General features: G+C 38.0%; 1 protein-coding gene across 2 annotated transcripts; it reads right to left on the minus strand.

The window, feature by feature from the left end:
• Positions 1 to 127: 127 nt before the first annotated feature.
• ACTL6A (actin like 6A) lies at positions 128 to 21,254 on the minus strand. 2 transcript variants are annotated; one of them, XM_039855838.1, is made up of 14 exons: positions 21,064 to 21,254; positions 13,677 to 13,753; positions 13,341 to 13,515; positions 11,392 to 11,492; positions 10,421 to 10,518; positions 8,831 to 8,925; positions 8,447 to 8,553; positions 8,263 to 8,352; positions 7,080 to 7,141; positions 6,671 to 6,785; positions 6,440 to 6,520; positions 4,525 to 4,620; positions 1,949 to 2,035; positions 128 to 612 (listed from the first exon to the last, which is right to left on the minus strand). In XM_039855838.1, exons 1-14 carry the CDS (start codon positions 21,086 to 21,088, stop codon positions 532 to 534), a joined length of 1,290 nt encoding a protein of 429 aa, XP_039711772.1. In that variant the 5' UTR covers positions 21,089 to 21,254; the 3' UTR covers positions 128 to 531. The 2 variants fall into 2 exon arrangements, with proteins under 2 accessions (XP_039711772.1, XP_039711773.1); XM_039855839.1 differs by lacking the exon at positions 21,064 to 21,254 and adding an exon at positions 20,423 to 20,572 and having other exon boundaries at positions 129 to 612.
• Positions 21,255 to 22,240: the final 986 nt, after the last annotated feature.

Consider the following 22,240-nt stretch of genomic DNA (forward strand, 5'->3'; position numbering starts at 1 on the left):
CTGTTAATAGGGTATGAAAGTGGTGTGGATACTGCTAATAATAAACAGTGAGTACTTTCACTGAAAATAATGATAAATACATTTAATACTTGAAATTATCAAGTCATGACACAACAGTCCAAAAAGCGTATTTCTGGAATGGCTACTAATTTTTATTTAATTTTGCAAGCCTAAGGTAAAATGCATAGGCAGTAAGTTTTACTTGTCAATAAAAAGCAATTTTACCAATCCACTGGTAATTAATATTAATATACTAAACAGAGTTGGAAAGCATTTGAATAAAAAGCAAAATATTTAGACAAAATAGACATTTATACAAAATTATAAAATGCTTATAATACGAATAAGTACATTTCAAGGAGAGCACAAACTTAATTTATAAAGCCAGTTAAAGCCTTAAAAAATTTAAGTGGAAATTGAAATATGCAAAAATGTATAAACATTCTACAAAAGATGGTCATTCTTTTCCTGAGTATACTAAAGCTATGACACGTAAGGTGACACAGGAAGGCAGAGGTGTGGGGACTCTGTTCAGGGGCATTTCCTTTCTACACACTGCTTCCCTCCTTCTTCATATTCTTGTTTGGAAATCCACATCTGTTGAAAGGTGCCCTGTAAAATGGAAAGAAAAATTATATATATTGTGCCTTTTTATTAGAAAATACTTTTTCTTTAGTATATCTATTTTCACGTCTAACCTTTGAAGAAATCTTAAACCCTCCTCGAAAATAATTTTCCATTACTCCCTTATGACTGCTCTCCTCCAGAACCCACACGTTATTTAGGGTTAGAAAGAATATTATCTTTCTATACCTGTTACACTGTCATGAGGATAGAAAATGGCTGTGAAAGGCAGGCAGAGGGTCTTCCTATGATGACTTGGTGCCAATCTAAGGCAACAATAGAAATTGTTGGAAGGCTTGATCCTAATATAGAATTGAGGGGAGATTCTAGAACTTGATTGATTAATGGTAACGTGTAGAATTCAAAAGTACTCATCAGAACCAGGATGAACATTTGCAGGCGCTCATACAATAGCACACAAGCACTTTACCAAATAAACACAGAGGGTAAAAGGAGAAAAGTGACCAAAGGAGGAAGGAACCAGGGCTACATTAATAAGACATGCAGGAGAAATCCACTCCCTATGAGTGACTCTACTCAGGTGGGTTCATACATGTGATCTAGTTTTGATCGAAGATCTGATAAAAGATTTAAATAGGTAATAGATAAAAATTATGTATATATACACGCACATACACATGCAGTTACAAACATTTCATGGCTTTAAAAGTTTTAGCATAAGTACTTGGTAACATTTACTTTGGTTGCTCTGAGGCAAAGAGAAAATTATCTAGTCAACAGTAAAGATAAGTACAAGGACTTTTACTACTGATTCAGGGCAAGGGCAAGCACCATTCTAAGCAACGTGCGAAACCCAGAACCATGATTTCGTCATTTGCCTGAAGAACCAAAACCTGACTTCATCTACCTCACCACCAGAACCTGAGAAGAAATAGTTTAATTTTCAAGTGCGCTACAGTTAAGTCCAGTGCCAAGGAGAGTACTAATACAAGAGGCATGAGTGAGTGAACAGATTCCCACCTCTGTTTAAGAGGAGAAACTGAAATTAGGCTGAAAATATCCACTAATAAGACAATGAAGCATTTTGTTATTTAGAACATGTAAAACTGGTATTATCAGTTCTTCTACTCATTTGAGAGTTACAAAATGCAAAGACAAATGATACACTGGAATTACTTTTAGTCTTTTTAGAAATAGAGGATTTTCAGTGGTATATATTTTTCAAATGTCCCACATTTATTTACATATGAAATGTATTTTATGCCATTATAATGGATGTAGTATATAACATTCTATGGTACATTGAAGTTAAATCAGTCAATAAGAATCTTTAACTATTCTGCAAAGTACTTCATCTACTCACCAAAGAAGCTAGAATGGAGCCACCAATCCATGAACTAAACCTCCGCTCTACTGTTGTATTATTTGCAATCAGTTTCAACCGCATACTCTAAAATAGAGAAGAATAAGTATTATTAGTATGAACAAGTAAAACGGGTGATGCAACTTAGAAGTCAATTGTGACTATTTCTTAATGACTCTGGTTTTAAACACTGAATATACATAATTTTGCAATAGCTAGCCTAATTGTAGACATAGGTTGAACTGTATAGTAAGATCTTTTAAAATACTTTAATTATGGCTCTTAATGACTAATATTTAATAATAAAATAAATTATATAAACCTTACAGAACTGCATACCAAAGAGTATAGCATTCACCATTTATATCCTATAACAGCAAACATATACTTACCACTACAGTAAGTCAGGTATGGTGCTCAGTGCTTCAGCTATAACTTCATTTCTTCTAGCATCAAGTACAATTATGATCCCAACCTGCCACCCATTCAGGAGTCCTCCTTACTTTCTGACTTCTTTTTTAGGCCTTCATGATATCCTAACTCCTCCCCATCCCCCAAACGCTCTCTCACTTAAAAAATAAAACACAGACATCAGATCTCACCTGAGTTTTTTATTCGTACTGCTTTCCTTCCAAATCAATGTTTCTGTTTTGAACTCACACCCTCTCTCTTGATAAACATATTTTTTTTGCCTCAGTAATATTCTTTTACCACTTTCTATATAAAGAGATTTTACCCCCTACCTGGGAATTTCCTTCTGGGGACAGTTCTCAAATTGCTGATACCTTCCAATTATTCTATAGACGAATACATAGTCTGAGTCTTTTTCACAGTGAAAAAAATGTGTGTGGCAGGTGGTGCTGGGAACAAGAGGGATGAACATGGGTTTTTGTGGGAGACTGGTTGGTATCTATTACAATGGAATCATTTCCCTCTTATATCATTAATTTTTTATTGCCTCCTAAAGGACACAGATAGTAGCTAACTAGTCTTGACCAGACCTTTGACAGCCCATGTCTATATTCAGTATCCTGGAACTTTCTATGAACTCTAATGATTCATGCTACAATTAAAGTATACTCTAGATCAGACTGTATCTCCAAGAAGGTAGTAAACACAAGGCAGGTGTCAATCTTGTGCCTATCTCAATATTTAAATAACACAATTATAAGAATGTGGCATAATATTTAAATAACATAAGAATGTGGCATTTGTAAAATATTTCTTTATGTGAGAAACCAAAGAACTACCAAATATACAAACTGTTAGGGCCTATGTAACTCCTAGTAAGTTTTTTTAAAAAGTAACATTTAGTGCAGAATACTCTGAAAGAAACTACTTGTTATAAGTTTTAAAATCCAAAGGTTATGACTGTTACTCTGTTATCAATGTCACATGTAAGCCACCTGCCCCCAAACCAAGTTCTATCCTTTTAAAAGTTATTAAAACGCATCTGTGATCTTTTCCAAACAAACATAGCTCTTCAGTTCTCTGCCAAATCTGATGCTGTAAGTTCGCTATTAATAAGTGACATGACATGGTACTGATTTTGTGACCTGTACTGTGTCCTCCAAAGATATACACTGAAGTTCTAACCCTGGTTCCTGAAATGTGACTTAATTTAGAAAAAGGGTCTTTATAGATCTAACAGATATAAATTAAGACGAGGTCATACTGGAGCAGGGTGGGCCCTTATTCCAATGATTGGAGTTTGTATGAGAACAGACCCAGGAGGGGAGAATGACACATGACGACAGAGACAGAAACTGAAGTGTTGCAGCTGCAATCCAAGACATGCCAAGGATCGCTGGCAAACCCTCAGATACCAGGAGGAAGGGAGGGAGGGTTCTCTCTGTAAGTTTCAGAGAGAACATGTCAGACTTCTAGCTTCCAGAAATAAGAGAATAAATTTCTGTTGTTTGAAACTGCCCACTTTGGGGTACTTTGTAACGGTGACCCTAGGAAACTAACATCCATCCATCCAACCAGCGTCATCGCTCTCCCCACTTCTGGACATGATAAGCCAACTACTTTGAGATATTAGAATATGACATCTTCCCTTCAGATTTTGCACATGGTTCCCCCTCCACCTAGATGTCCTACTGTCAATTACCAACCAGCTGAACTCCTATTCAGACAGCTTCGTGAAGCTTTCCTGTGATTCTCCTAGGGAGTTAGGTGCTTGCTCCTCAGTGTTCCCACAAGGACCTGGATCAGACATGCTGAACCATTTTACACATTACGGTCATAATCTTTTACATGTCTGTCCATCCTAGCAGACTGAGCCCTTGGTTGGGCAGGGACTATATTCTGCATCTCAAGTGCCTAGAGGACTAAAGGTACTTAAGTATAGAATCAATGAATAAAATGAGATTCAAATAGTACAGGAGTAACAAGTAAGATGTTATATGCGAAATGTGATTAATATGGGATATTAACTTTATTGAAGTATACTGTACCAGCACACTCAAAACATCCTCAATTTTTACTGAAAAGCGAATCTTATCTATAAAATTACACCAGTGGCGAGGATTCATGTGACTGAAGAATACCACCAAAGAACAAATAAAACTTACTGGGGGAGTTTTCTGAGACAGCTCTCTATTCAGCCTGTCAGTAAAGCTCTGTATTAGCGTGTTTCCTCCGGCCACTATCACACTGCCATAGAGACCCTGGGATAAAAACAATAAATGAGTTCCAAAGGTTGCCTCCAGGTTTTGAACACACACACCTACAGAGAAAACCATGTCCAACACTGCAACTTCCCTTTCTTTTTTCATTGTTTTACTTTTGTGTAGACCTAGGAGCTTAGTCCGGTGGTTCTCCATCCTGGCTGCAGATGACAGTCATTTAGGTAGCTTCTAAAACACCAATGCCGGGGACAGTTAAATAACAATCTCTGGAAATGTGGCCCAGCAAAGTCTGATTCTTTAAAACTCTCCAGATGATTTTAATAGGTATTTAAGTTCAAGAACCACAAACCTGAAGCAATTACTCTAAAACCCAGCATAAATTCTGGGCACATAGCTGTCAATATTTAGTTAGGGATATATTTTATGATGACTTCGGCTTAGAATGCTTATCTAGAAGTTCTAGTATTTAAAATTAGACAACAAGATTATTCCATGACTGTGATAAATGACGCACACTCTGACAATATTCCTGCAAATTACAGCTGCCTTTCTCTTTTGCACAGGTGTGCATCAGAACCACATGGAGAGCTTTTTCAAACCCACATGCTGAGGCCTCTCCAGATAAATTCCTACTTAAGGAATATATTCACCTCCAAATTGCACATACGCGTCATAAAGTTAAACGTCAGGCTGCTTTTTCAGTGGATAAGTTCATATTTTTAAAATTTGTTTTCTTTCTTTTTCAAGTGGTTCTTTTTGTTTTATTTGTATATTTCTTTAATTAAAATTATTGGGTGTGATGTTAGTTTTAAAATTTATATGTTTCAAGTGTACAATTAAATAATATGTCATATGTATATTGCATTGTGTTCACCACTTAAATATCCATCTGTCACCATATATTTGACCGGTTTACCCTTAAAAATTTCTTACAAAGATCTAAGTCATCTAACTTTTGAAGGATAAATTGGAATACAGTAGCATCACTGCAATCTACATTAGTTAAAAGGAGAAATCTAGCTAAAAATAAAGGTATCATTCTCTTACAGTAAATGTACTTCAATTCAGTTGCATTCCTCCAAAAGAGGCCTTGAGTTTGCACTAAAAAAGTCCATACATGTATTCTTATCATTCTAGAAACATCACATGCATCCTAATGTCCAGCTGAAATGAGAAATATTTTCATAGTCATCTAAACATCTTTTTTAACAGCATAGTTTTTTAATACACCCTTAGCTTTTGGCCCTATGTTCTAACCTAAGCAATGGATTTTGGCTACAAATTAAATTTGGAGTTTAAATATGATATAATAAATAAACTAATTAATATAACATATATTATGGAGTATTAAAACTTAGAAAAGCATGAAAAAATATGAAGCTAAGAACATTTAAACAGCACTCCATGTAAGTTACATAATTTAAACCTCATCTTCTTGAAAAAGTAAAACTACTACATACAAGAAAAATCAATAATATATATTTTGGTTTGTCACATTTCAGGAAATCTCTAGAACAGTGCTGCCCCCAAAGAACTCTGTGATGATGAAATGTTCTCTATGTGCACTGTCATACAGTAGCAGCACTTATAATATGACTATTGCAACTCAAAAAGTAAATTCAAAATTTGTTTCTATTTAATTGCCACATGTAGCGGCAGCTTCGACACTGGACACCACAGCTCTAGAGTTTTGCATTTTTCCTTTCCTAGTACTTCATCTTTTTACACATTCTGTTGTAAAAGGGACTTCAAAGTCAACGCCCAAACCTGCCAACTTAAACTTAAAAATGATTTTGGCGCAGCACTCCACTGCGCTAAAAGATACCTTTATATCATCTAACAGGAGACTGGCACTTACTGGTCTGATGTCAATATCGCACATTCCAACACTCGTAGTGACAACATGACTGACTCCCAACATCGTGTTTCCTGATAATCCCTACAACAAAATAAAATGAGTAGTGACACAGAAGAATATCAAACAATAAAGTACATATAAAAAAATTTAGTCAGCATTATCTAGGCTTTAAATTACAAAAGTACATTGCATAGACAGAAAAGGCCAGGCTTTTATGAAATGCTTTCATACCTTTACATTGGAAGGGTCAAATAATCCTTCAGGAATCTTTAACCGCTCTGCTCCAAAATCACAGTTGTAGCCATTAGGGAATTCGTAATGAACGGTGGGCATCTGTGCAGCCACCCTGAAAACATATTAAACACAAGGCAAAAACAATCCTCTTCAAAATTTTAAACTACTAAGGAATCAAATTGTAAGAAAACAGAGTGAGAATGTTTTACTTCCCTTTAAAATGTTACTCAGTATTTCTAAACGTAACTTTTTTCCTTTAGACTAGATAAACGTATTCTGATATTTTTTAACTAAACAAATCAATTTCTTTCCTCATTTATGAAGTATACAGTTTTGTAAGTGATTACTATGAAGGTTTAATGTGCTATTAAATTATAAGTCTCGTAGACAAAATAAGAAAACATACTGTTCATCATAAGTTGAATCTGACACTTGAAGTACTGAAGCTTGAAAATCCTGAATCACACACTATGGATTGAAAAAAAAAAAAAATTTTTTTTAAAACAAGATTATTGAGATTTCTTTTGCAATCTATAGTTGTGTAACATAAGATATAAATTACTTTTCTAAATGCAATTGGACCACATTCCTGGATAAGCAAGTCATTCAAGGATATAAATGTCTAGCAAGGACACTGGAGAATCAAGAAACCCATTTCCAAACATCTGCATTAGAAACTAAATGACAAAATATTAAATGTTTCACTTATGGAACACTGATGGGAGAAAAACAACTAGGAACCCTTGTACCACGGTCCTGCATTACAAAACTGTTTTCAAAACAGTTTTAAGAATAAACTTAGACTTAGAAGCAAGATTTCGTTACCTGAATATATATATACATGCACTATACATAGCAATTTATGTAAGTTTAAATGATTGCATTTAGTGCAAAACAATTTAATAATCTGCTCTGAAAAACATAAGACCTCTGGCTTCTAAGGGAAAATCTTGTCTAATATCTTGGTAAAATTATTAATCAGATTCACAATTTTTCCTTGTACTGAACACTCATAAAAATCTTTATATTTAGGTACAAAACACTGTCAGATAGGGGATATCCCTGCCATAGTAAATTATGACTTTCACATCCTTTTGCTGTGAGAAATGAATGTATACCTGTGATGTAAGAGGTGGTTTTACTAACCTCTCTTCTGTCAGTAAGTCGTATGTTCAGAAATGGGTTTTTAGAAAAGAGACTCTCATTGGAACCTAGCTATGAACAGTACATATTTTTTGCATGGCTAACTGATGTGAGAAAAGAGAACATGACTGAGCAATACCAGCAGATCTCTACAGGTAAAAACTATTTTCTCCACCAAAATATGTCCACAAGCATAATGCTTGTTTTTACCCCCAAGACAAAGTTCATTCTAGGTCTCACCACAGTCATCTAAGAGAATATCTTGTAGTTTGTTGACCTATTTGTTTGGCAAATATGAAAAGCACCCCCAACCTCCCCTCTGAAAAATCTATTAATTATGTTTGTAAAATACCATTAAAAAGGTAACATTTGAAACTAGTGCTCATATTGCATTCAAAGACCTACAGCCTGTAACTCTTTCATAAAGAGAATAAGGGTAAACTTACGTTACACATATAATTGTGCCAAGACCTTGTCACCTGAGGCAACTTCTCTTTTCTTTTCCAGTTTGCCGGAGATCCTTCCCGCACAGGTTCCTGAGGACCAAAAGCATGTGCTAAGTTAACAGAGCTCACACATGGGGTGAAGAGGTGGAATAACTTCCAAGAAGAAAATCCCATCATCGCTTACTTTTGATGCAATCATATACGGAGGAATCAGTTCTATGTTCATTTCTTGGAAGAGTTCTCTGCATTGCATAGTAATAAAGTCTCCAGCAAGAGGCGATTTCACAATACCTAAGAAACGGATTAAACAAGGCTAAGGAAGCATTAAACCCAAACTCCTTGGGACAGAGTCCCTCTTCAGATTTAAACATCAATAATTTTTTCAAGTAGAATTAACTGAACAATCACTCAAAGCATGCGTGAAGCCATGCAATGGTTTTAAATATGCATATATTTTAAAGATTTTTTTAAAAGACATTATTTGGAAACTGATCTCTTTTGACAGTCCGTTATCTGTGTGCTCACGACAGCTCCCGTCGTCTCGTGCACTCTGGGTAAACACACGTACCTTGCTGAAGGACATAGCCATCGTGAACTGGAATCGCAGTGGTATGAGTGGCTCCACTGTCCAAAATGAGCCCAGTAGAACGACCATTGGCAAATCTAGTTTAAATCATTAAGGAAAAGTAAGAATCAAGGCTCCTAAAGTGTTTATTGTAAAGGGCAGGATTTATTAAGGTATCTGTAATCATGTGTATTATGACTTAAAATGTGCTCACGGAAATCTAGGGATGAAAACTGGTATCAAATAATGAGTCTGGTTTATAAACAAATGACAACAGGCAGGACGAACTTCCAGAGTGGAGGTGTGAGGAACCTGGGAAAACCTCTCCCAGAGTGAGACATCTGTCAAGGTGGTCAAGATTAGCATAATCATTCAATCTCTGCAGACTGATCAAAGGGCTTACAACAAATTGGGAAGCATTTATTTAACAAAATCTACCCACACTTGGTAAGAACAGTGGGAAGCTGTGCACTCTGAGCTAGGAACTAAAACCATTCTCACAGGATTTAGAAGAATCGTTTCAGCAGTGTAGTAGCTGAGTGGCAGGCAGTTCCCATCTCCCCCAACTCAATGGGAAAAACTATTCCAGATGGATTCATCGGCCAGTGAATATCAGCAGGTCCCATTTTCCACAGCTTTGTGCCACAGAAGGCCCACACTACATGAACATCATAAACCACTGTTTAGGAATGGGGCCATTCACTCAGGCATCAAATATTTACAGAGCATCTCGGATGCGCCTAGTGATGAGTGTGATGTTTAACAAGGGAGAGTAGGAGAGAGGTCTGGCCCCAGCATTCCCTAAGCACAGAAGACACATAAAGGTGACCCGACTGTCTCTGCCCCCAAGCATATCCTGTTTAGTAAGTACAGATCAGTAAGTAAAGCTTAAACAGAAAAGTGTGGAATGCCCTGGGGGTATTAAAGAGAGACCACTTACCCAACCCCTGGGAACTTCCAAGTATAAGGTGGGGAGGGACACAAGGGGAAGAGTAGGAACCTATGAGGTCAGGAGGCAAGACAGCAGGTGATGCCAGGGCAGCGCAAGTGGTTCAGTGCAGCCTGAGAGAAGAATGAAGGAGAGAATGTGTGGAAGATGGTTCTGGCTTAAAACAGGCTGGCAATTAACAAAGATTATTAGAGTTGCAGTGTGGAGAATGCGCTACCTAAGAGGAAGAGTGGCGGTACTTCCAAAACAGCTCCCACCTAATACTGTGGTAGGTAAATTCAGAGCCAATATCTGCTTGTCTATGGTGTTGGAGGGAGGAAGGAAATGGCAGTCCTTGAACTCATTTAAGCCAACTGACCTAGACACTGCCTTCTATACACAATTCCCTTCTAACAACAAAATTTTAAAATACCTGTTAACGAGCAGGATTTGAGTGTTCTTTCCTACTACCCGCTCATATCTTCTGGCATGTCAGTTCCACTAAGAAATACTAACAGACAGATAGCTAAAATGCAAAAGAGAAAAACACCCAAAACTTCTGAACAAGGGAGAATTGGCTCATGTCTTCCTGGGAGGGCATGCATCGTCTTCAGTAGCATCACTGACTTCTAGAGAAAAGCTGAGCATTACTCTTTCAAGGATACGCCGTCAAAACTGCAGTTTTGCAAAGGAAGAATGCAGGGATGTTGTAGTGTTCGAACATTAACTCAGTCAGTTTCTCTCTCTTTGCCCTAGTGTTCCACTTGAAATGGGGAAAAAGAAATGTGAGTTATTTATTGTTTAAAAACTAAACTGTTGACTGATCAAGATTCATTACAACACTATATTAACAAAGATGTAAAACATTAAAAATAGAATACCATGGAAAATAATCTTCATAATATTTATTTCTATTTATTTGTACATAGATTTAATAAATAAATGAAACGTAAATTAAAACTTAGCTATTATCTAATAATAAGTAAAGTTGTTTACCACTATGAATTCAAGACATCACGGATTTTTCAATTAACGGAAATTAGGATTCTTATAATGATAAAGTATTATTAAATATTATGAATGAATCTAGCAATCGAAATCTTAAGTATGAAAAAAAAATCCTAAGTATGAATTTTAGACCTCCAATTCTCCCACCGATAGCTGGTACTCATAAAGGACACTAAATGTTAGAAACAATAACCGAATATTGGTAATTTATGTATTTCACAATAAGAGACTTCAGTCTAGCAATATCCAACCCTAGTTCAACATTTGTCTCTCCTGGAAACTTGAGGATACATGCTGCCCTTGGGTCACAAGGCAGATACATGCTGCCCTTGGATCACAAGGGATAACTGATTAACCAAAATAGAAAGCAGTCCAAGGAAATCAAATGTAAACTAAATCTCTGGAAAAACAGATAAATAACCCAAGAACCCATTAGGGTGCTTTGGTATTAATCTTTCAATATTTTCATTATTGAAATAATAAAAGTTGCAATATTTTTCTTTAAAATTAATCTCTTTTGCTATTTTCAAAATTCAAAATATAAATGTCTATGCCTCTTTAAAGAAAAAGGAAACATTCTTCAAATGAATGGGAAAAAAATAGAAAACTTGGAAATTATTTGTCCTACCGGTGCCTCTGACATGAGAACAGGATGCAGGCTTGGTTCTGATTTGACATGCATTTTGTAGGTATGATCCAATATAGCCTGGAAACTATCCCAGTCTTCAACTAGAATATAAAATTGAAAACAATGCTCAGTTGAAGATCAGCACAGCATCTCTTGAGAGACGGTCTCTATGATTTAGCGCTAAACACTTTAATATACCTACTTGTGATCCAGATCCACTTCATAACATACTACTTTATACAGACATCATCTTTCTCTTCTACATATAGAACCTCTTTGATTCCTCCAGCCATAAAGAGTATCACAACCCCAAGACTTGTCCCAATGTAATGAATGTATCTAACACACATAAAATACCAAGCATATATTTTCCAATAAGGCCCAGTGTTATCGGAATGGTAAGAGGAAAGAATTGTATGATCTAAGGGAACCTGACTGGTAAACAGTTCTCGACGCTGACATAAAACTTTCCCTAAATGATAAGAGTAGCTCACTGTGCCCAAACTGTTTGTACAAACCATGTGGCTTATGATGAACACCTTTCCCGCTGAGAGTCTGGGATGTGGGTACATGCCAGGTGCAGGGTACCTACATGACCAGCCCCAGACAGAAACCTCGGGTATTGAATCCAGAAGGAGCTCCCCCAGGAGACAACGCCCACACTGTTACAACTCCACGCTGGAGGAATTAAGCACGTCCTGCAGGACTCCACTGTGAAAAGACTCTTGGAAGCTGTGCACTGGTTTCCTCTGGACTTCGCTCCAGGACCCCTTTTTCCTTGGCCAGTTTTGCTTTGTATCATTTCGGTGTAAAAATCTTAGCCATGAGTACAATGATATGCTGAGTCCTGTGACTCCTTCTAGTGAATAACTGAACTTCAGGGTGATCTTCGGTATAAGCAATACGATGACCTTTTAAGACCATAAAACTTGTTCCTTCATCTCTATTCCTACTCCATGCCTGGTACTCTCTATTCAGCCACCCCTATCAAAAATCTAGAAAACTTTCTCAGCTCTTCTCCGTTTGTCTCCCAGATATTTCTGAAAGCCATCTCTGAATCTCTGCCATCAGTGTTATCATTTAAAACCTCTTCATTTCTCAACTGGACTCTCACCTCCCTAACTGACCTTCCTGTCTCTAGTATCTCCCTCCACTCTAGCCTACATAGCGTTGTCAGAATGCGAGCATTTCCAACTGGCAAATGTGAGCATTTCACATCTGTTTAAATTCCTTTCAGTTTATCTTTCGGTTGCCAGCTTAATACATCCTGGCGTGGTTTACAAGCCTTTCTGTGATTGCTCTCTGCCTACCCTCCTGCAACGAACGGCCCTAAAGCACCTGATGTTACAGCCATACTTAACTGATGACATTTCTCAACATGTAACTTTCTTCTACAAGTCCGTCTCTTTACACATGCTGGCTGCTTTGCCCTACTCCATCCTTTCATTCAGGCTAATTCTTATTCATTGATCGAGATTCTGTACCAAAGTTACCTCCTCCTTTGTGAAAACCGTCACTGACCTCCAGTGATAAAGTTAAACACCTCTCTTCTCTAATCACAGTGCTTATCAGACATTGCTATATTACACCACTCATCCTACACATTTGTATACATACATCTACTCCCCTACCTATGAGTTTCTTAAAGAAAAGGAATGTGTTTTACACATCTTCATAGTCTCAGTACCTGGAACGTCAGCTCGTGGAATAAAAACTAACAAAAAATACCTCATATAGCTATTAGGTATAGAGGGTACCAGGCATGGAATAGGTATAGGTATAGATATAGAGGGTATAAGTTTTATGGTCTTAAAAGGTCATTGTATTGCTTATACCGAAGATCACCCTGAGGTTCAGTTATTCACTTATAAGAAGCCGTGGCTTTGTATCTAAAATGTGCCATGCCTACTCTCTATTCATAATCAAGTCACTAGAAAAAGACATCGTACCCATCCCATTTTTGAGTGGTGAAATGGCCTCCGTATTCTCCCTCGGAACACGCAGGGCATTGGTATCTATGTAATAGGTGGGGCCGCCTTGTTTGCCTTTATCGCCATCTATTTCCATCAGTGTGCTTCCATCATCTCTTTCTAGCACCATTCCGATAGCTGTGGGGAAATCCACCTGTAAGAATCAAAAACATGACATACAAGTTTTACCTGCTTTAATCAACAAGTCATTTTTACCCCAACTAATGTCTTTTATCATATATGAGTGAGAATTTCTGCACCAACTTAATTCTGCATGGCCTTTACATATCCAATTAACTCTGACGTAACACTTACCTTGGGACAGTCCTCACCAGCATAACCGGCTCTCACAGTATAGGATCCAATGTCAAAAACAAGGGCTCCAACTTCATCTGAAAAACATGAAACAATAATTAACATTAACATCTCACAACTTACATATGAAAATTAAGAGCATTAACATGCTTAAAATGATAACATGTGAAAGAAAGCTCTGTAAAAATTAAAACAGGCATTACATTCATAGTATTAGTACCTTGAACCTAGTTGTAATCTATATACACATTAAACTAACGATTTATTTAATTTAAAAATCCAGTGTCATACATGGTATATCAGTAGAGGTTCACTCAGGAAAGAGGTGGTACACTAAACTTTAGTAATTTGAGGAGACTTTACTCATTAAAAGGACCATTTACAAAGACAAGGGACTATTTAGGAAAACCAGAAAAGAGAGTGGGGTACCCGAGGACTAACAGTAACAGACATATATTGCCATCCGTAGAATTGAAGAAACAGGGAAACTTCTTCCAGAACCTGGAAAGAGCTGTGCTGGGAGTGCTACCTGACAGAACCTGTGACTTTCAGTTGAGGGATGCAGTCAGTCTTGGCTGACCCTGAGGAGAAGGAGCTAATAAATATGCCAAGTTTTCTCTTTCCCCTCCCCATGGGCTAGGGTTATCTTGTGATATCTCATCCAAACTGGGCAACTTGTGTATATGAAAGGGGTCCCTACTAAGAATTGTACCAGGACAAGAGGCAAAAAGCAGGAAGTATGGTTACCCTATCATTGGCCAAACCAGAGGTCAAGAGAGCCCGCTGATGCAGTCTACAAGGGTCAGTCTTCTAGGGCACAGAGAAGATGGAGGTGGGTGGAAAATGGATCTGGAGGGCAAAGGGAAGAAATACAGTACACTTAGGTACCTTTTTTCATATGTTAAAGGAAACTGTATTCCATGCTATGAGGGAAAAAACTGAGCAAAAGCCCCTAGAAAAACAGGGACCCTGAATAATAACAAGCCAAGTGACAATCATTAAAATGAAGGTATCATCGAATATGCACAATTCAAAGATTTTTAGGAGATAAAGTTATACGCTGAGGAAGAAAGTGGGTAATTTTTTTTCACATCCAAATTCAGAGAACAGCCTCTAATTATATTTAAAAAAATTTTAACCCAAAACAGCACACCTCCTAATAAAAGCACTTGGGTTTGCAGGAACCAATTTTTCAAAGGAGGATTTACTCAATCATTAAAAATAATAAAGAAATACTACTTACCCCCATTAAATTGGCAAAAATTAATAAGTTTGGTAATACTAAATGCTGTCACAGATGTAAGGAAAGAGATTTTATACATCTGCTTATAAAAACCGTAAACTGGTACAACCACTATGGACAATATAATCATATCTACTAAAGCTCAAAATGTGCATAAACAGAAATTACACATATCTTCTCTAGCAAAACACTCTTATATATACTATAAAAAGAAACCAGAGAAACCTACCAGAATGCTCACTACCTGTATGACCTTGGATGATTTACTAACCTCTCTGCTTCGGTTTCCCCATAGGTAAAATGTATATAATAATTCCTATCTCACAGGATGGCATAATGATTACACGTGTTAAATGCTGTAATGTATATAAGCACTTAGCATAGTGCCTGGCACATACTAAGCACAATAAGTAGTAGTTACTATGATAATTATTATTGTCACACTGCTTTCCATGAGAAAAAGGCAGAAATAACCTAATCGTCTTTTAGGGAAACAGATAAACTAGCTTATTAATACAGTGAAATACTATACACCATTTAAAATGAGTAGTCTTGATCTATATGTATCAACATGGATAAATCTCAAAAAAATGATCATTGTAAAAAGTTAGTTACAAAATATATATGTATATACATTATGATATTATTTAATGCATTATAAATACATATACACTTAGTAGAACTATAAAAATATGCATGAAATCTGGGGATGTTATATACCTCTATGGCGGGAGAGGGGACTCCATATCAATAACATTATACTTCCTCAAATACTTGTGGCAAATATAGCACAATATTACATCTATTTAAACTAAGTAGTGAGAACAGAAATATCAGAAATGTACATATGTTTTATTTTTTAGTATGTTTAAACTATTTCAAAATTTTTAAAATAAAATTTAAAATAAAGGAAAATTGTTACACTACAAATATTCACAGTTGAGAAATGGTGTCTTTATAGAATAATGATATTTTTGTTTAAATAAAATAGCCACTTATTTTTATTTCTAATTTGAGAGAAAGTTTCTGCATTGTTACATTTCCCAAAGTAATTAACTTTCTTTATACAAGTCTCTGGTCCAGATTATTTTGTCTGAAAGCAGGGGTCCTTAAAAGCAGATCACTGCATTTGTTTTCACCATATCATATAACCTCAAGTACAAATCGTAAGTAAAGTATACCAATGAACATGAATTAGTAAACTTTAACACTCTGATTAACTAGAATGCCAGGTAAAGAAATATCCTAACTAAATAAATTGTCTGCTTAACCAAAAATTTCAAGTCTTGATCTTCAGAATCAATCTTAAAATTTTCTGTGTCATGGACCCCTTTGACAATGTTCTAGGCTAAACTGTTTCACCCTAAAATTCATATGTTGAAGTCTTAACCCCTAGGATCTTAGAATGTGGACTGTATTTGGAAATAAGGTCTTTAAAAATGTGATTAAATTAAAATGAGATCATTAGAGTGGGCTCTAATCCAATATGACTGGTGTCTATCCTTACATAAAGAGGATATTTGGACACATGTGTACACAGGAAAGACCATGTGAAGACACAGAGAGAAGATAACCATTTAAGCCAAGGAGAAAGGCCTCCGGTGAATACAACCCTGCAGATAGCTTGACCTCAGATTTCTAGCCTCCAAGACTGTAAGAAAATTAATTTCTCTTGTTTAAGCCACTCGGTCTGTGGTATTGTGTTATCACAGCCCTAGCAAACTAATGGAGACAATTTTGGAAATTCATGCATGTCTTAAAATAGATTACACAAGAAATTAGTTATAATAAAATACAGTTCTATCCATGGACTCCTTGGGGAGGCCAAGGACCCCATTTTTACCCTAATTTACCCTTTCTTAGGTAATCTGCTCCACTCCTACAGCCTCAACTTCTACCTAAATGCTAATAATTCCAATCTCAGATCTCTCTTTCAAGCCCTCAACTTTGTCTAGATCCAGAACTCAAATTTTTTACTGTACATCAACATCATTTCCACCTGATGTCCCATGGGTACCTCAAATTCAATATTTCTGAAGCACTGTCTTTTCCCCATCCGGCCTAACCTAATCCCAGCATTGCTTATAGGTTAGTAGCCCCAGTCATCAGAGTCAAAAACCTCTGAATTTTTTCCAAATTGTGAACACCTTCATATTTCCTACCAGTCATCAATTTCTGCCAAATAATTCTGTTAAATATTTCTCAAATCCCTTCCTCTTTAATACCATTGACACTGCCTTCAGTCAAGTTCTTTTCCCAACAGGTAACTAATAACTACAATTTCCTACAGGTATTACACTTGCATCTCTTAACCTTCTCAACCCTTTTAAACTGCTGCACTGTGACCTTTCAAAATTGTAACTGTGAACAAACTCTTTCAATAAAAATAAAAGGAAGAATCATTCAGTATTTCTCATCACCTACAAGATAAAATTCAAATCATTCTACCCAGTTCCTATTCAAGGCCTAGCATAATCTGGCAGCAGTCTCAATTCCCACCACACTAGCATTACTGAATAATATGTGGTCCCTGAAAACACCATATACTCACTCAGCTAACCTTTGCATATGCTGCCCCTCTCCACTCCTCTTCCATTACCCCCAGTGCCTCACTTGTAAAGTCCCGACTGCCCCACACTGAGTTAATAACTTTCTTGTCTGTTGCCTTTATATCTTCTACATATTGTCATTACTTAGTATACTTCATTGAATGAGTTACCCTTTCACATCAATATAAGAAACTATACACTACAAGATGCACCATTATTTCATGCACCACTAAGGAAAAAAACATGCTACCAATTAAATTTTGCCATTCTATCAATATTAAAAAATATTCCAACTTCAGCTCTTTTACATGTGTGGAACAATGTACAACTAAAATAAAATATGGTGTCTATTTACTTAACTCACTCACCTACAAGACTTAGAGCTTGAAGTCAGAGGTACATAACCAGCACTCAAAAATTTCTTTTGTTAAACAATAAAACCTAACAAATCAGTTATTTTCCTGTCTTAATTAGTATGGTAGACTGGGAATAGTGGAATTTTCATTTGAGTAAGATGCTTTATTCTTAGAATTTTGCACAGCTGATTTTCCCATTTTTCAAGGATGGGAGATATGTCTATTTCCTGCATCTTGTTTTGTTAAAAACCAAGCACCAAGAAATCTCAGAGAGGAGAACGGCGAATGGAAAACAGAGGCTTAACATTATCTCCTCAGAAGTCTAGATATTTAAAAACGAGGATGCAAACTAATGGACAAAAACTCTCAAGGGTTTATTCCCTTTTCTATTAAAAATGCTGCTGTTTTCATGTTTTTGAGGATTTTGATTTTTTCCCCCAGAAAAAAATGGCTTCCGGGTGTAGGGGTGATGTGATTTTTCTGAAAAAGCACAAAGCAATGGTCACAATCTTTTAATCTGGTCTTAAAGCATTCCAATATGCTAATGAAGGCTAATGACTTTGGAAAGAGGTGGGGAGATTTTTTATTATTATTTTTTTTTTTATATGAACAAGGGTGCCCCGATTTATGGGGAATGTGATTTTGAGAAATTTTTAAGGTTAGAGATTTAGGGATGCAGAAATGATGAAACTGACAATTTATCAAAATGGGCGGGTAGTATACCTGTTTATTGTTAACGTTATCATGCAAAGGAGTATGAGGTAGAGGAGTACCATTAAATGTGATCGCAGAAACAATGAAACCAGTTAGACCCAGAAACCAATTAGAAAGTACAGAAATCTAGATGAATTATGGATTATACCTAAAGCTAAAGATCGGTGTCAGATCCAGTCAGAAATAATCATTGGAATAAGAAAGCCATAAATTAAAATTTTTAAACTACGAAGTTCTTTTTAATAAGCATACAAATTAAAAATACACTTTACAAAGTTAATTACACAAAATTTAGGTGAGAGTTTTGGTTGCTTTTCATAGTAAACCCTTTGGAAAATGTGACCTACTATAAATACTGGCCATACAGTGGTAGCTCAAACACAAAATCATATACTTACTTTTGTGAGTTTTAAATACTTCACATGTGAGATTGGCTTTAAGACCTACTCCTCTACATAAACAAATGAGAAACAGGATGTTAATTCTGAATACCTAAACTATACATGAACATGTGTGGTTATATACTTGAAAAACAATATATAGAAAAACAACCCCGATACCTTTTTTTTAAACAGTAAAAGTTTTTACTGAAATGCCTTTTCTTCATTCGAGATTCTTATTCTCCACTTACTAGGAAGTTATGCAACTTTAGGCTGGTTACTTAATCTTTTCTATATCTCATTTTCTTCTTCAATAAAACGGGGATAATATTATCATCTCCTATGGTTGTTATAGATTAACTGAGTACATGCGTGTATTAAATCCAATGCATTAAAAGACTCTGTAACAGTTCCTGATACATAGTATACACTCAGTAAATGTTAATTGCTGGCATTATTAGTATTCATTTCTACCTTAATCACATTAAATAATGTCTTGTAAGGAAATACTCAATGGACAGCCTCTAGGTCCTTGGATGGCTGAACCCGAAGGTCAAAACAGAGTCAACAACCTCCAAGAAGTAAAGATACACATATCCAGTTTTTCTGTCAGGATTGCATCTTCAGATGGGGAAGAGGTAAATCATGAGGATCCACTAGGCTTTGTCCAAAGTAAATGGGAAATTACCGATTCTCACTTTTAAGAAATCAAAACCAAGACATAAATGGGGGTAGAGGGTGTGAGGGTCAGCCTACTGTCTCAGAAGAGATTCAAGCTATACTTCAAAATCTAACAAGTTTGAAAACTTTATTTTTGTCTCCTACCTATAAAATGCCATCCTCTTCAGAAACAGCATCCTTACTAGTTAACAGTAACGACAGCAACACTTTGGATTTGTCTTATTGTTCTCTAACTCATCAAACACGAACACAAAATTTGAATCATACACATCCATGCTTTATCTAGGTAATACGTAAAAATGGAGGCTCTGATTCAGTAAATTTACACTGGGGCTTAAGATTCTGCATTTCTAAAAAGGTTGCTGGGGATGCCAAACTGTTGATTCCCAGACTTCACTTCGAGTAGTAAGGGAGGTATTATCTCATTTAGCCCACACAACCACCCACTGAGTAGGAATTATCAAGAATAACTTTCTCGTCTGTGCTACTAGTGTGCCTTCTATATGTTGTCCTTACTAAACAGTTATTAAATGAGTTACCCTTTCTCATTTACATAAAACGTTATAAGATGCACCATTATTTCATGCACCACTACTGTGAGTTAGCAACTATAGCATTATCTCATTTAAACTTCACAACCACCCACTGTGCAGGAACTATCATTCCACAAATGAACAGCCTTAAGTTGAGAAAAGGAAAGTCACCTGCCCAAGGCCAAAACACTAAATGAATGGTGAGGCTGATATCACAACCCAGGTCTGCGAAACTCCCAGGCCATTTTTACCACACCACAATCTACTCAAGGAAAGCATCCTTAATCTACTTGTGTTCCTAAATGAAGCCCAAATAGTCCCGAGCACGACTATCTTGGAGAACCCCCAGTCAACCAGTAGGCAGGAGTTACTGAGAGGTGAGGCAGCACGAGCCACGAGCGCGGACGGAGAGGACGCTGCGTCCTGAGTGGCCGCCACTCTTCCAATCGGTTCTTCCTCTCGCGCTCGCTCTGCCGTCCACGCGACTTTGCGGAAACCCTTCACCCACGCATGCAAACTGCTGGGACCTCCCAAGTTTAAACACGCGCGCGCACACCGCGGCAGAGCCGAGTTATGGAGACACTGGGAGAGATGCGACCCTGGGACCGGTCACTCCAGCCGGGCTCGGCGGGCCGGCCCCCTGCACGGAGCTGCCCTCCCAGCCCCGAGGCCGGCGCGCTCCTCCGGGGACCCGGGCTGGACGGGGCCGCAGGGGGCGGCGGCCCCGGGCGCCCCAGGCGCTCGGAGAGCCGGGTGGGCGCTGGGGGCAGGCACAGCGCGGGGCGTGGATGGGGCGGGGAGGCGGGCGCGCGGAGAGGGGGAGACCGGAAGGGACCGCTGCGCAGGGGAGGGGCGAGGAGGGCTGCGGGCGGCGGTTACAGACCCCGCACGCTGAGACGGCGCGCGCTTTCGTCCCGCCGCACGCACTCACCTCCCCCGTACACGCCGCCGCTCATGGCTGCTGTCGGCGCGATTCCCAGGATGAAGGCTACGGGGCGACGTGACTGCGACGGCCGCGACTGCAGGTCCCGAGAAGCGCTAGCCTCTGACCCCCTCAACTTCCACCGCGACCCGCCTCGGGCAACAAAGCGGCGCCCACACACCCCGGTGCGCAGTCACACTTGCTGTCTGCTCTTACCAGCCAATCGCGGGGGCCCCGGCTCCCCTGCACCCAATCCCAGCGAGGCTGTGTTGCAGCCCGGCCGCGGCGCAGCCAGCTCAGCCAATCGAAGGCAGCCATGGGGGCGGGGAGAGGGGAAAGCGACGGAAGGAGGGAAGGAGTTGGGACTCGGAGCTGAGTGGGCGGGAGATCAGAGCGGTGGAAGCCGGACGGGGAGGGGAAAGTGTCCGGGCGGTGTCCCCATGTGTTGCTGGGCGTGGAGGAGCTTTGGGAAACCGCTAGAACAAGCTAAACCTCTGGAAACAGTCTGGAAATCGAAAGAAGTATCTCCACGCGGCGATTTACGGTTTTGGAGGGTGGCGAATGCAGATTCTTTTTTATTGTTTAGAAAAACTATTTTCAACTAACTTTTATGTTGAAAAAATTAAAATGTTATGCTCCACTTTGGAGTAAAGTACTCCAATCAAACCAGTGGGATCCCCAAATTTTTTAAATGGTTATTAATAATTGAAAGGAGAGATGATATACTGTTCCAACCAAATTTAGATAGTACTTTAAAAATGGTTTTTTAAAGTGTTATCAATCTTTTTTCCTATGAGACAGTTAAAAAAAAAATGTGATGAATCCTCATCCAAAGGAGTACCTAATCCTAAATATATCTCCAGTCTGTCTACTGTTCTTAGCTCCCTATTTCTGCCAGCTCAGTCGAGATCTTCATTTTCTCTACCTTGGATTACTGCAACAACCTGTAGCTTTCTTTACCCCTGGCGGTGCTCTAGGCAGTTTGATCTATGAAAACACTCAATTCTGTCATCTCTTTCCAACTCAAGCCCTCAAGATCAGTTGTATATCCTTGTAGTTGACAGCAGTTCTTAAGTTGGTTTGTCTCAGCTCTAGACATATAGGAGCGGCTCTTAACCTTAAGCACAATTGAATGAAGCACCATCAGGCCCACTGCCAAGAGTGTGGCAGAAAGTGACTGATAGTA

Source organism: Pteropus medius, unplaced genomic scaffold, assembly GCF_902729225.1.
Source record: "Pteropus medius unplaced genomic scaffold, Ma_sr-lr_union100, whole genome shotgun sequence".
Lineage (NCBI taxonomy): Eukaryota > Metazoa > Chordata > Mammalia > Chiroptera > Pteropodidae > Pteropus > Pteropus medius.

Bases quoted from the DNA above. Each gene is read 5' to 3' on its own strand.
- ACTL6A (XM_039855838.1), bottom strand. From the start codon at position 21,088: ATGAGCGGCGGCGTGTACGGGGGAG. The intron at 13,516-13,676 runs GTAAGTGTTACG...TGATTCTTACAG, and splicing joins CTGGTGAGGACTGTCCCAAG to GTGGATTTCCCCACAGCTAT. The intron at 8,353-8,446 runs GTAAGCGATGAT...TTTGGTCCTCAG, and splicing joins CGTATATGATTGCATCAAAA to GAACCTGTGCGGGAAGGATC.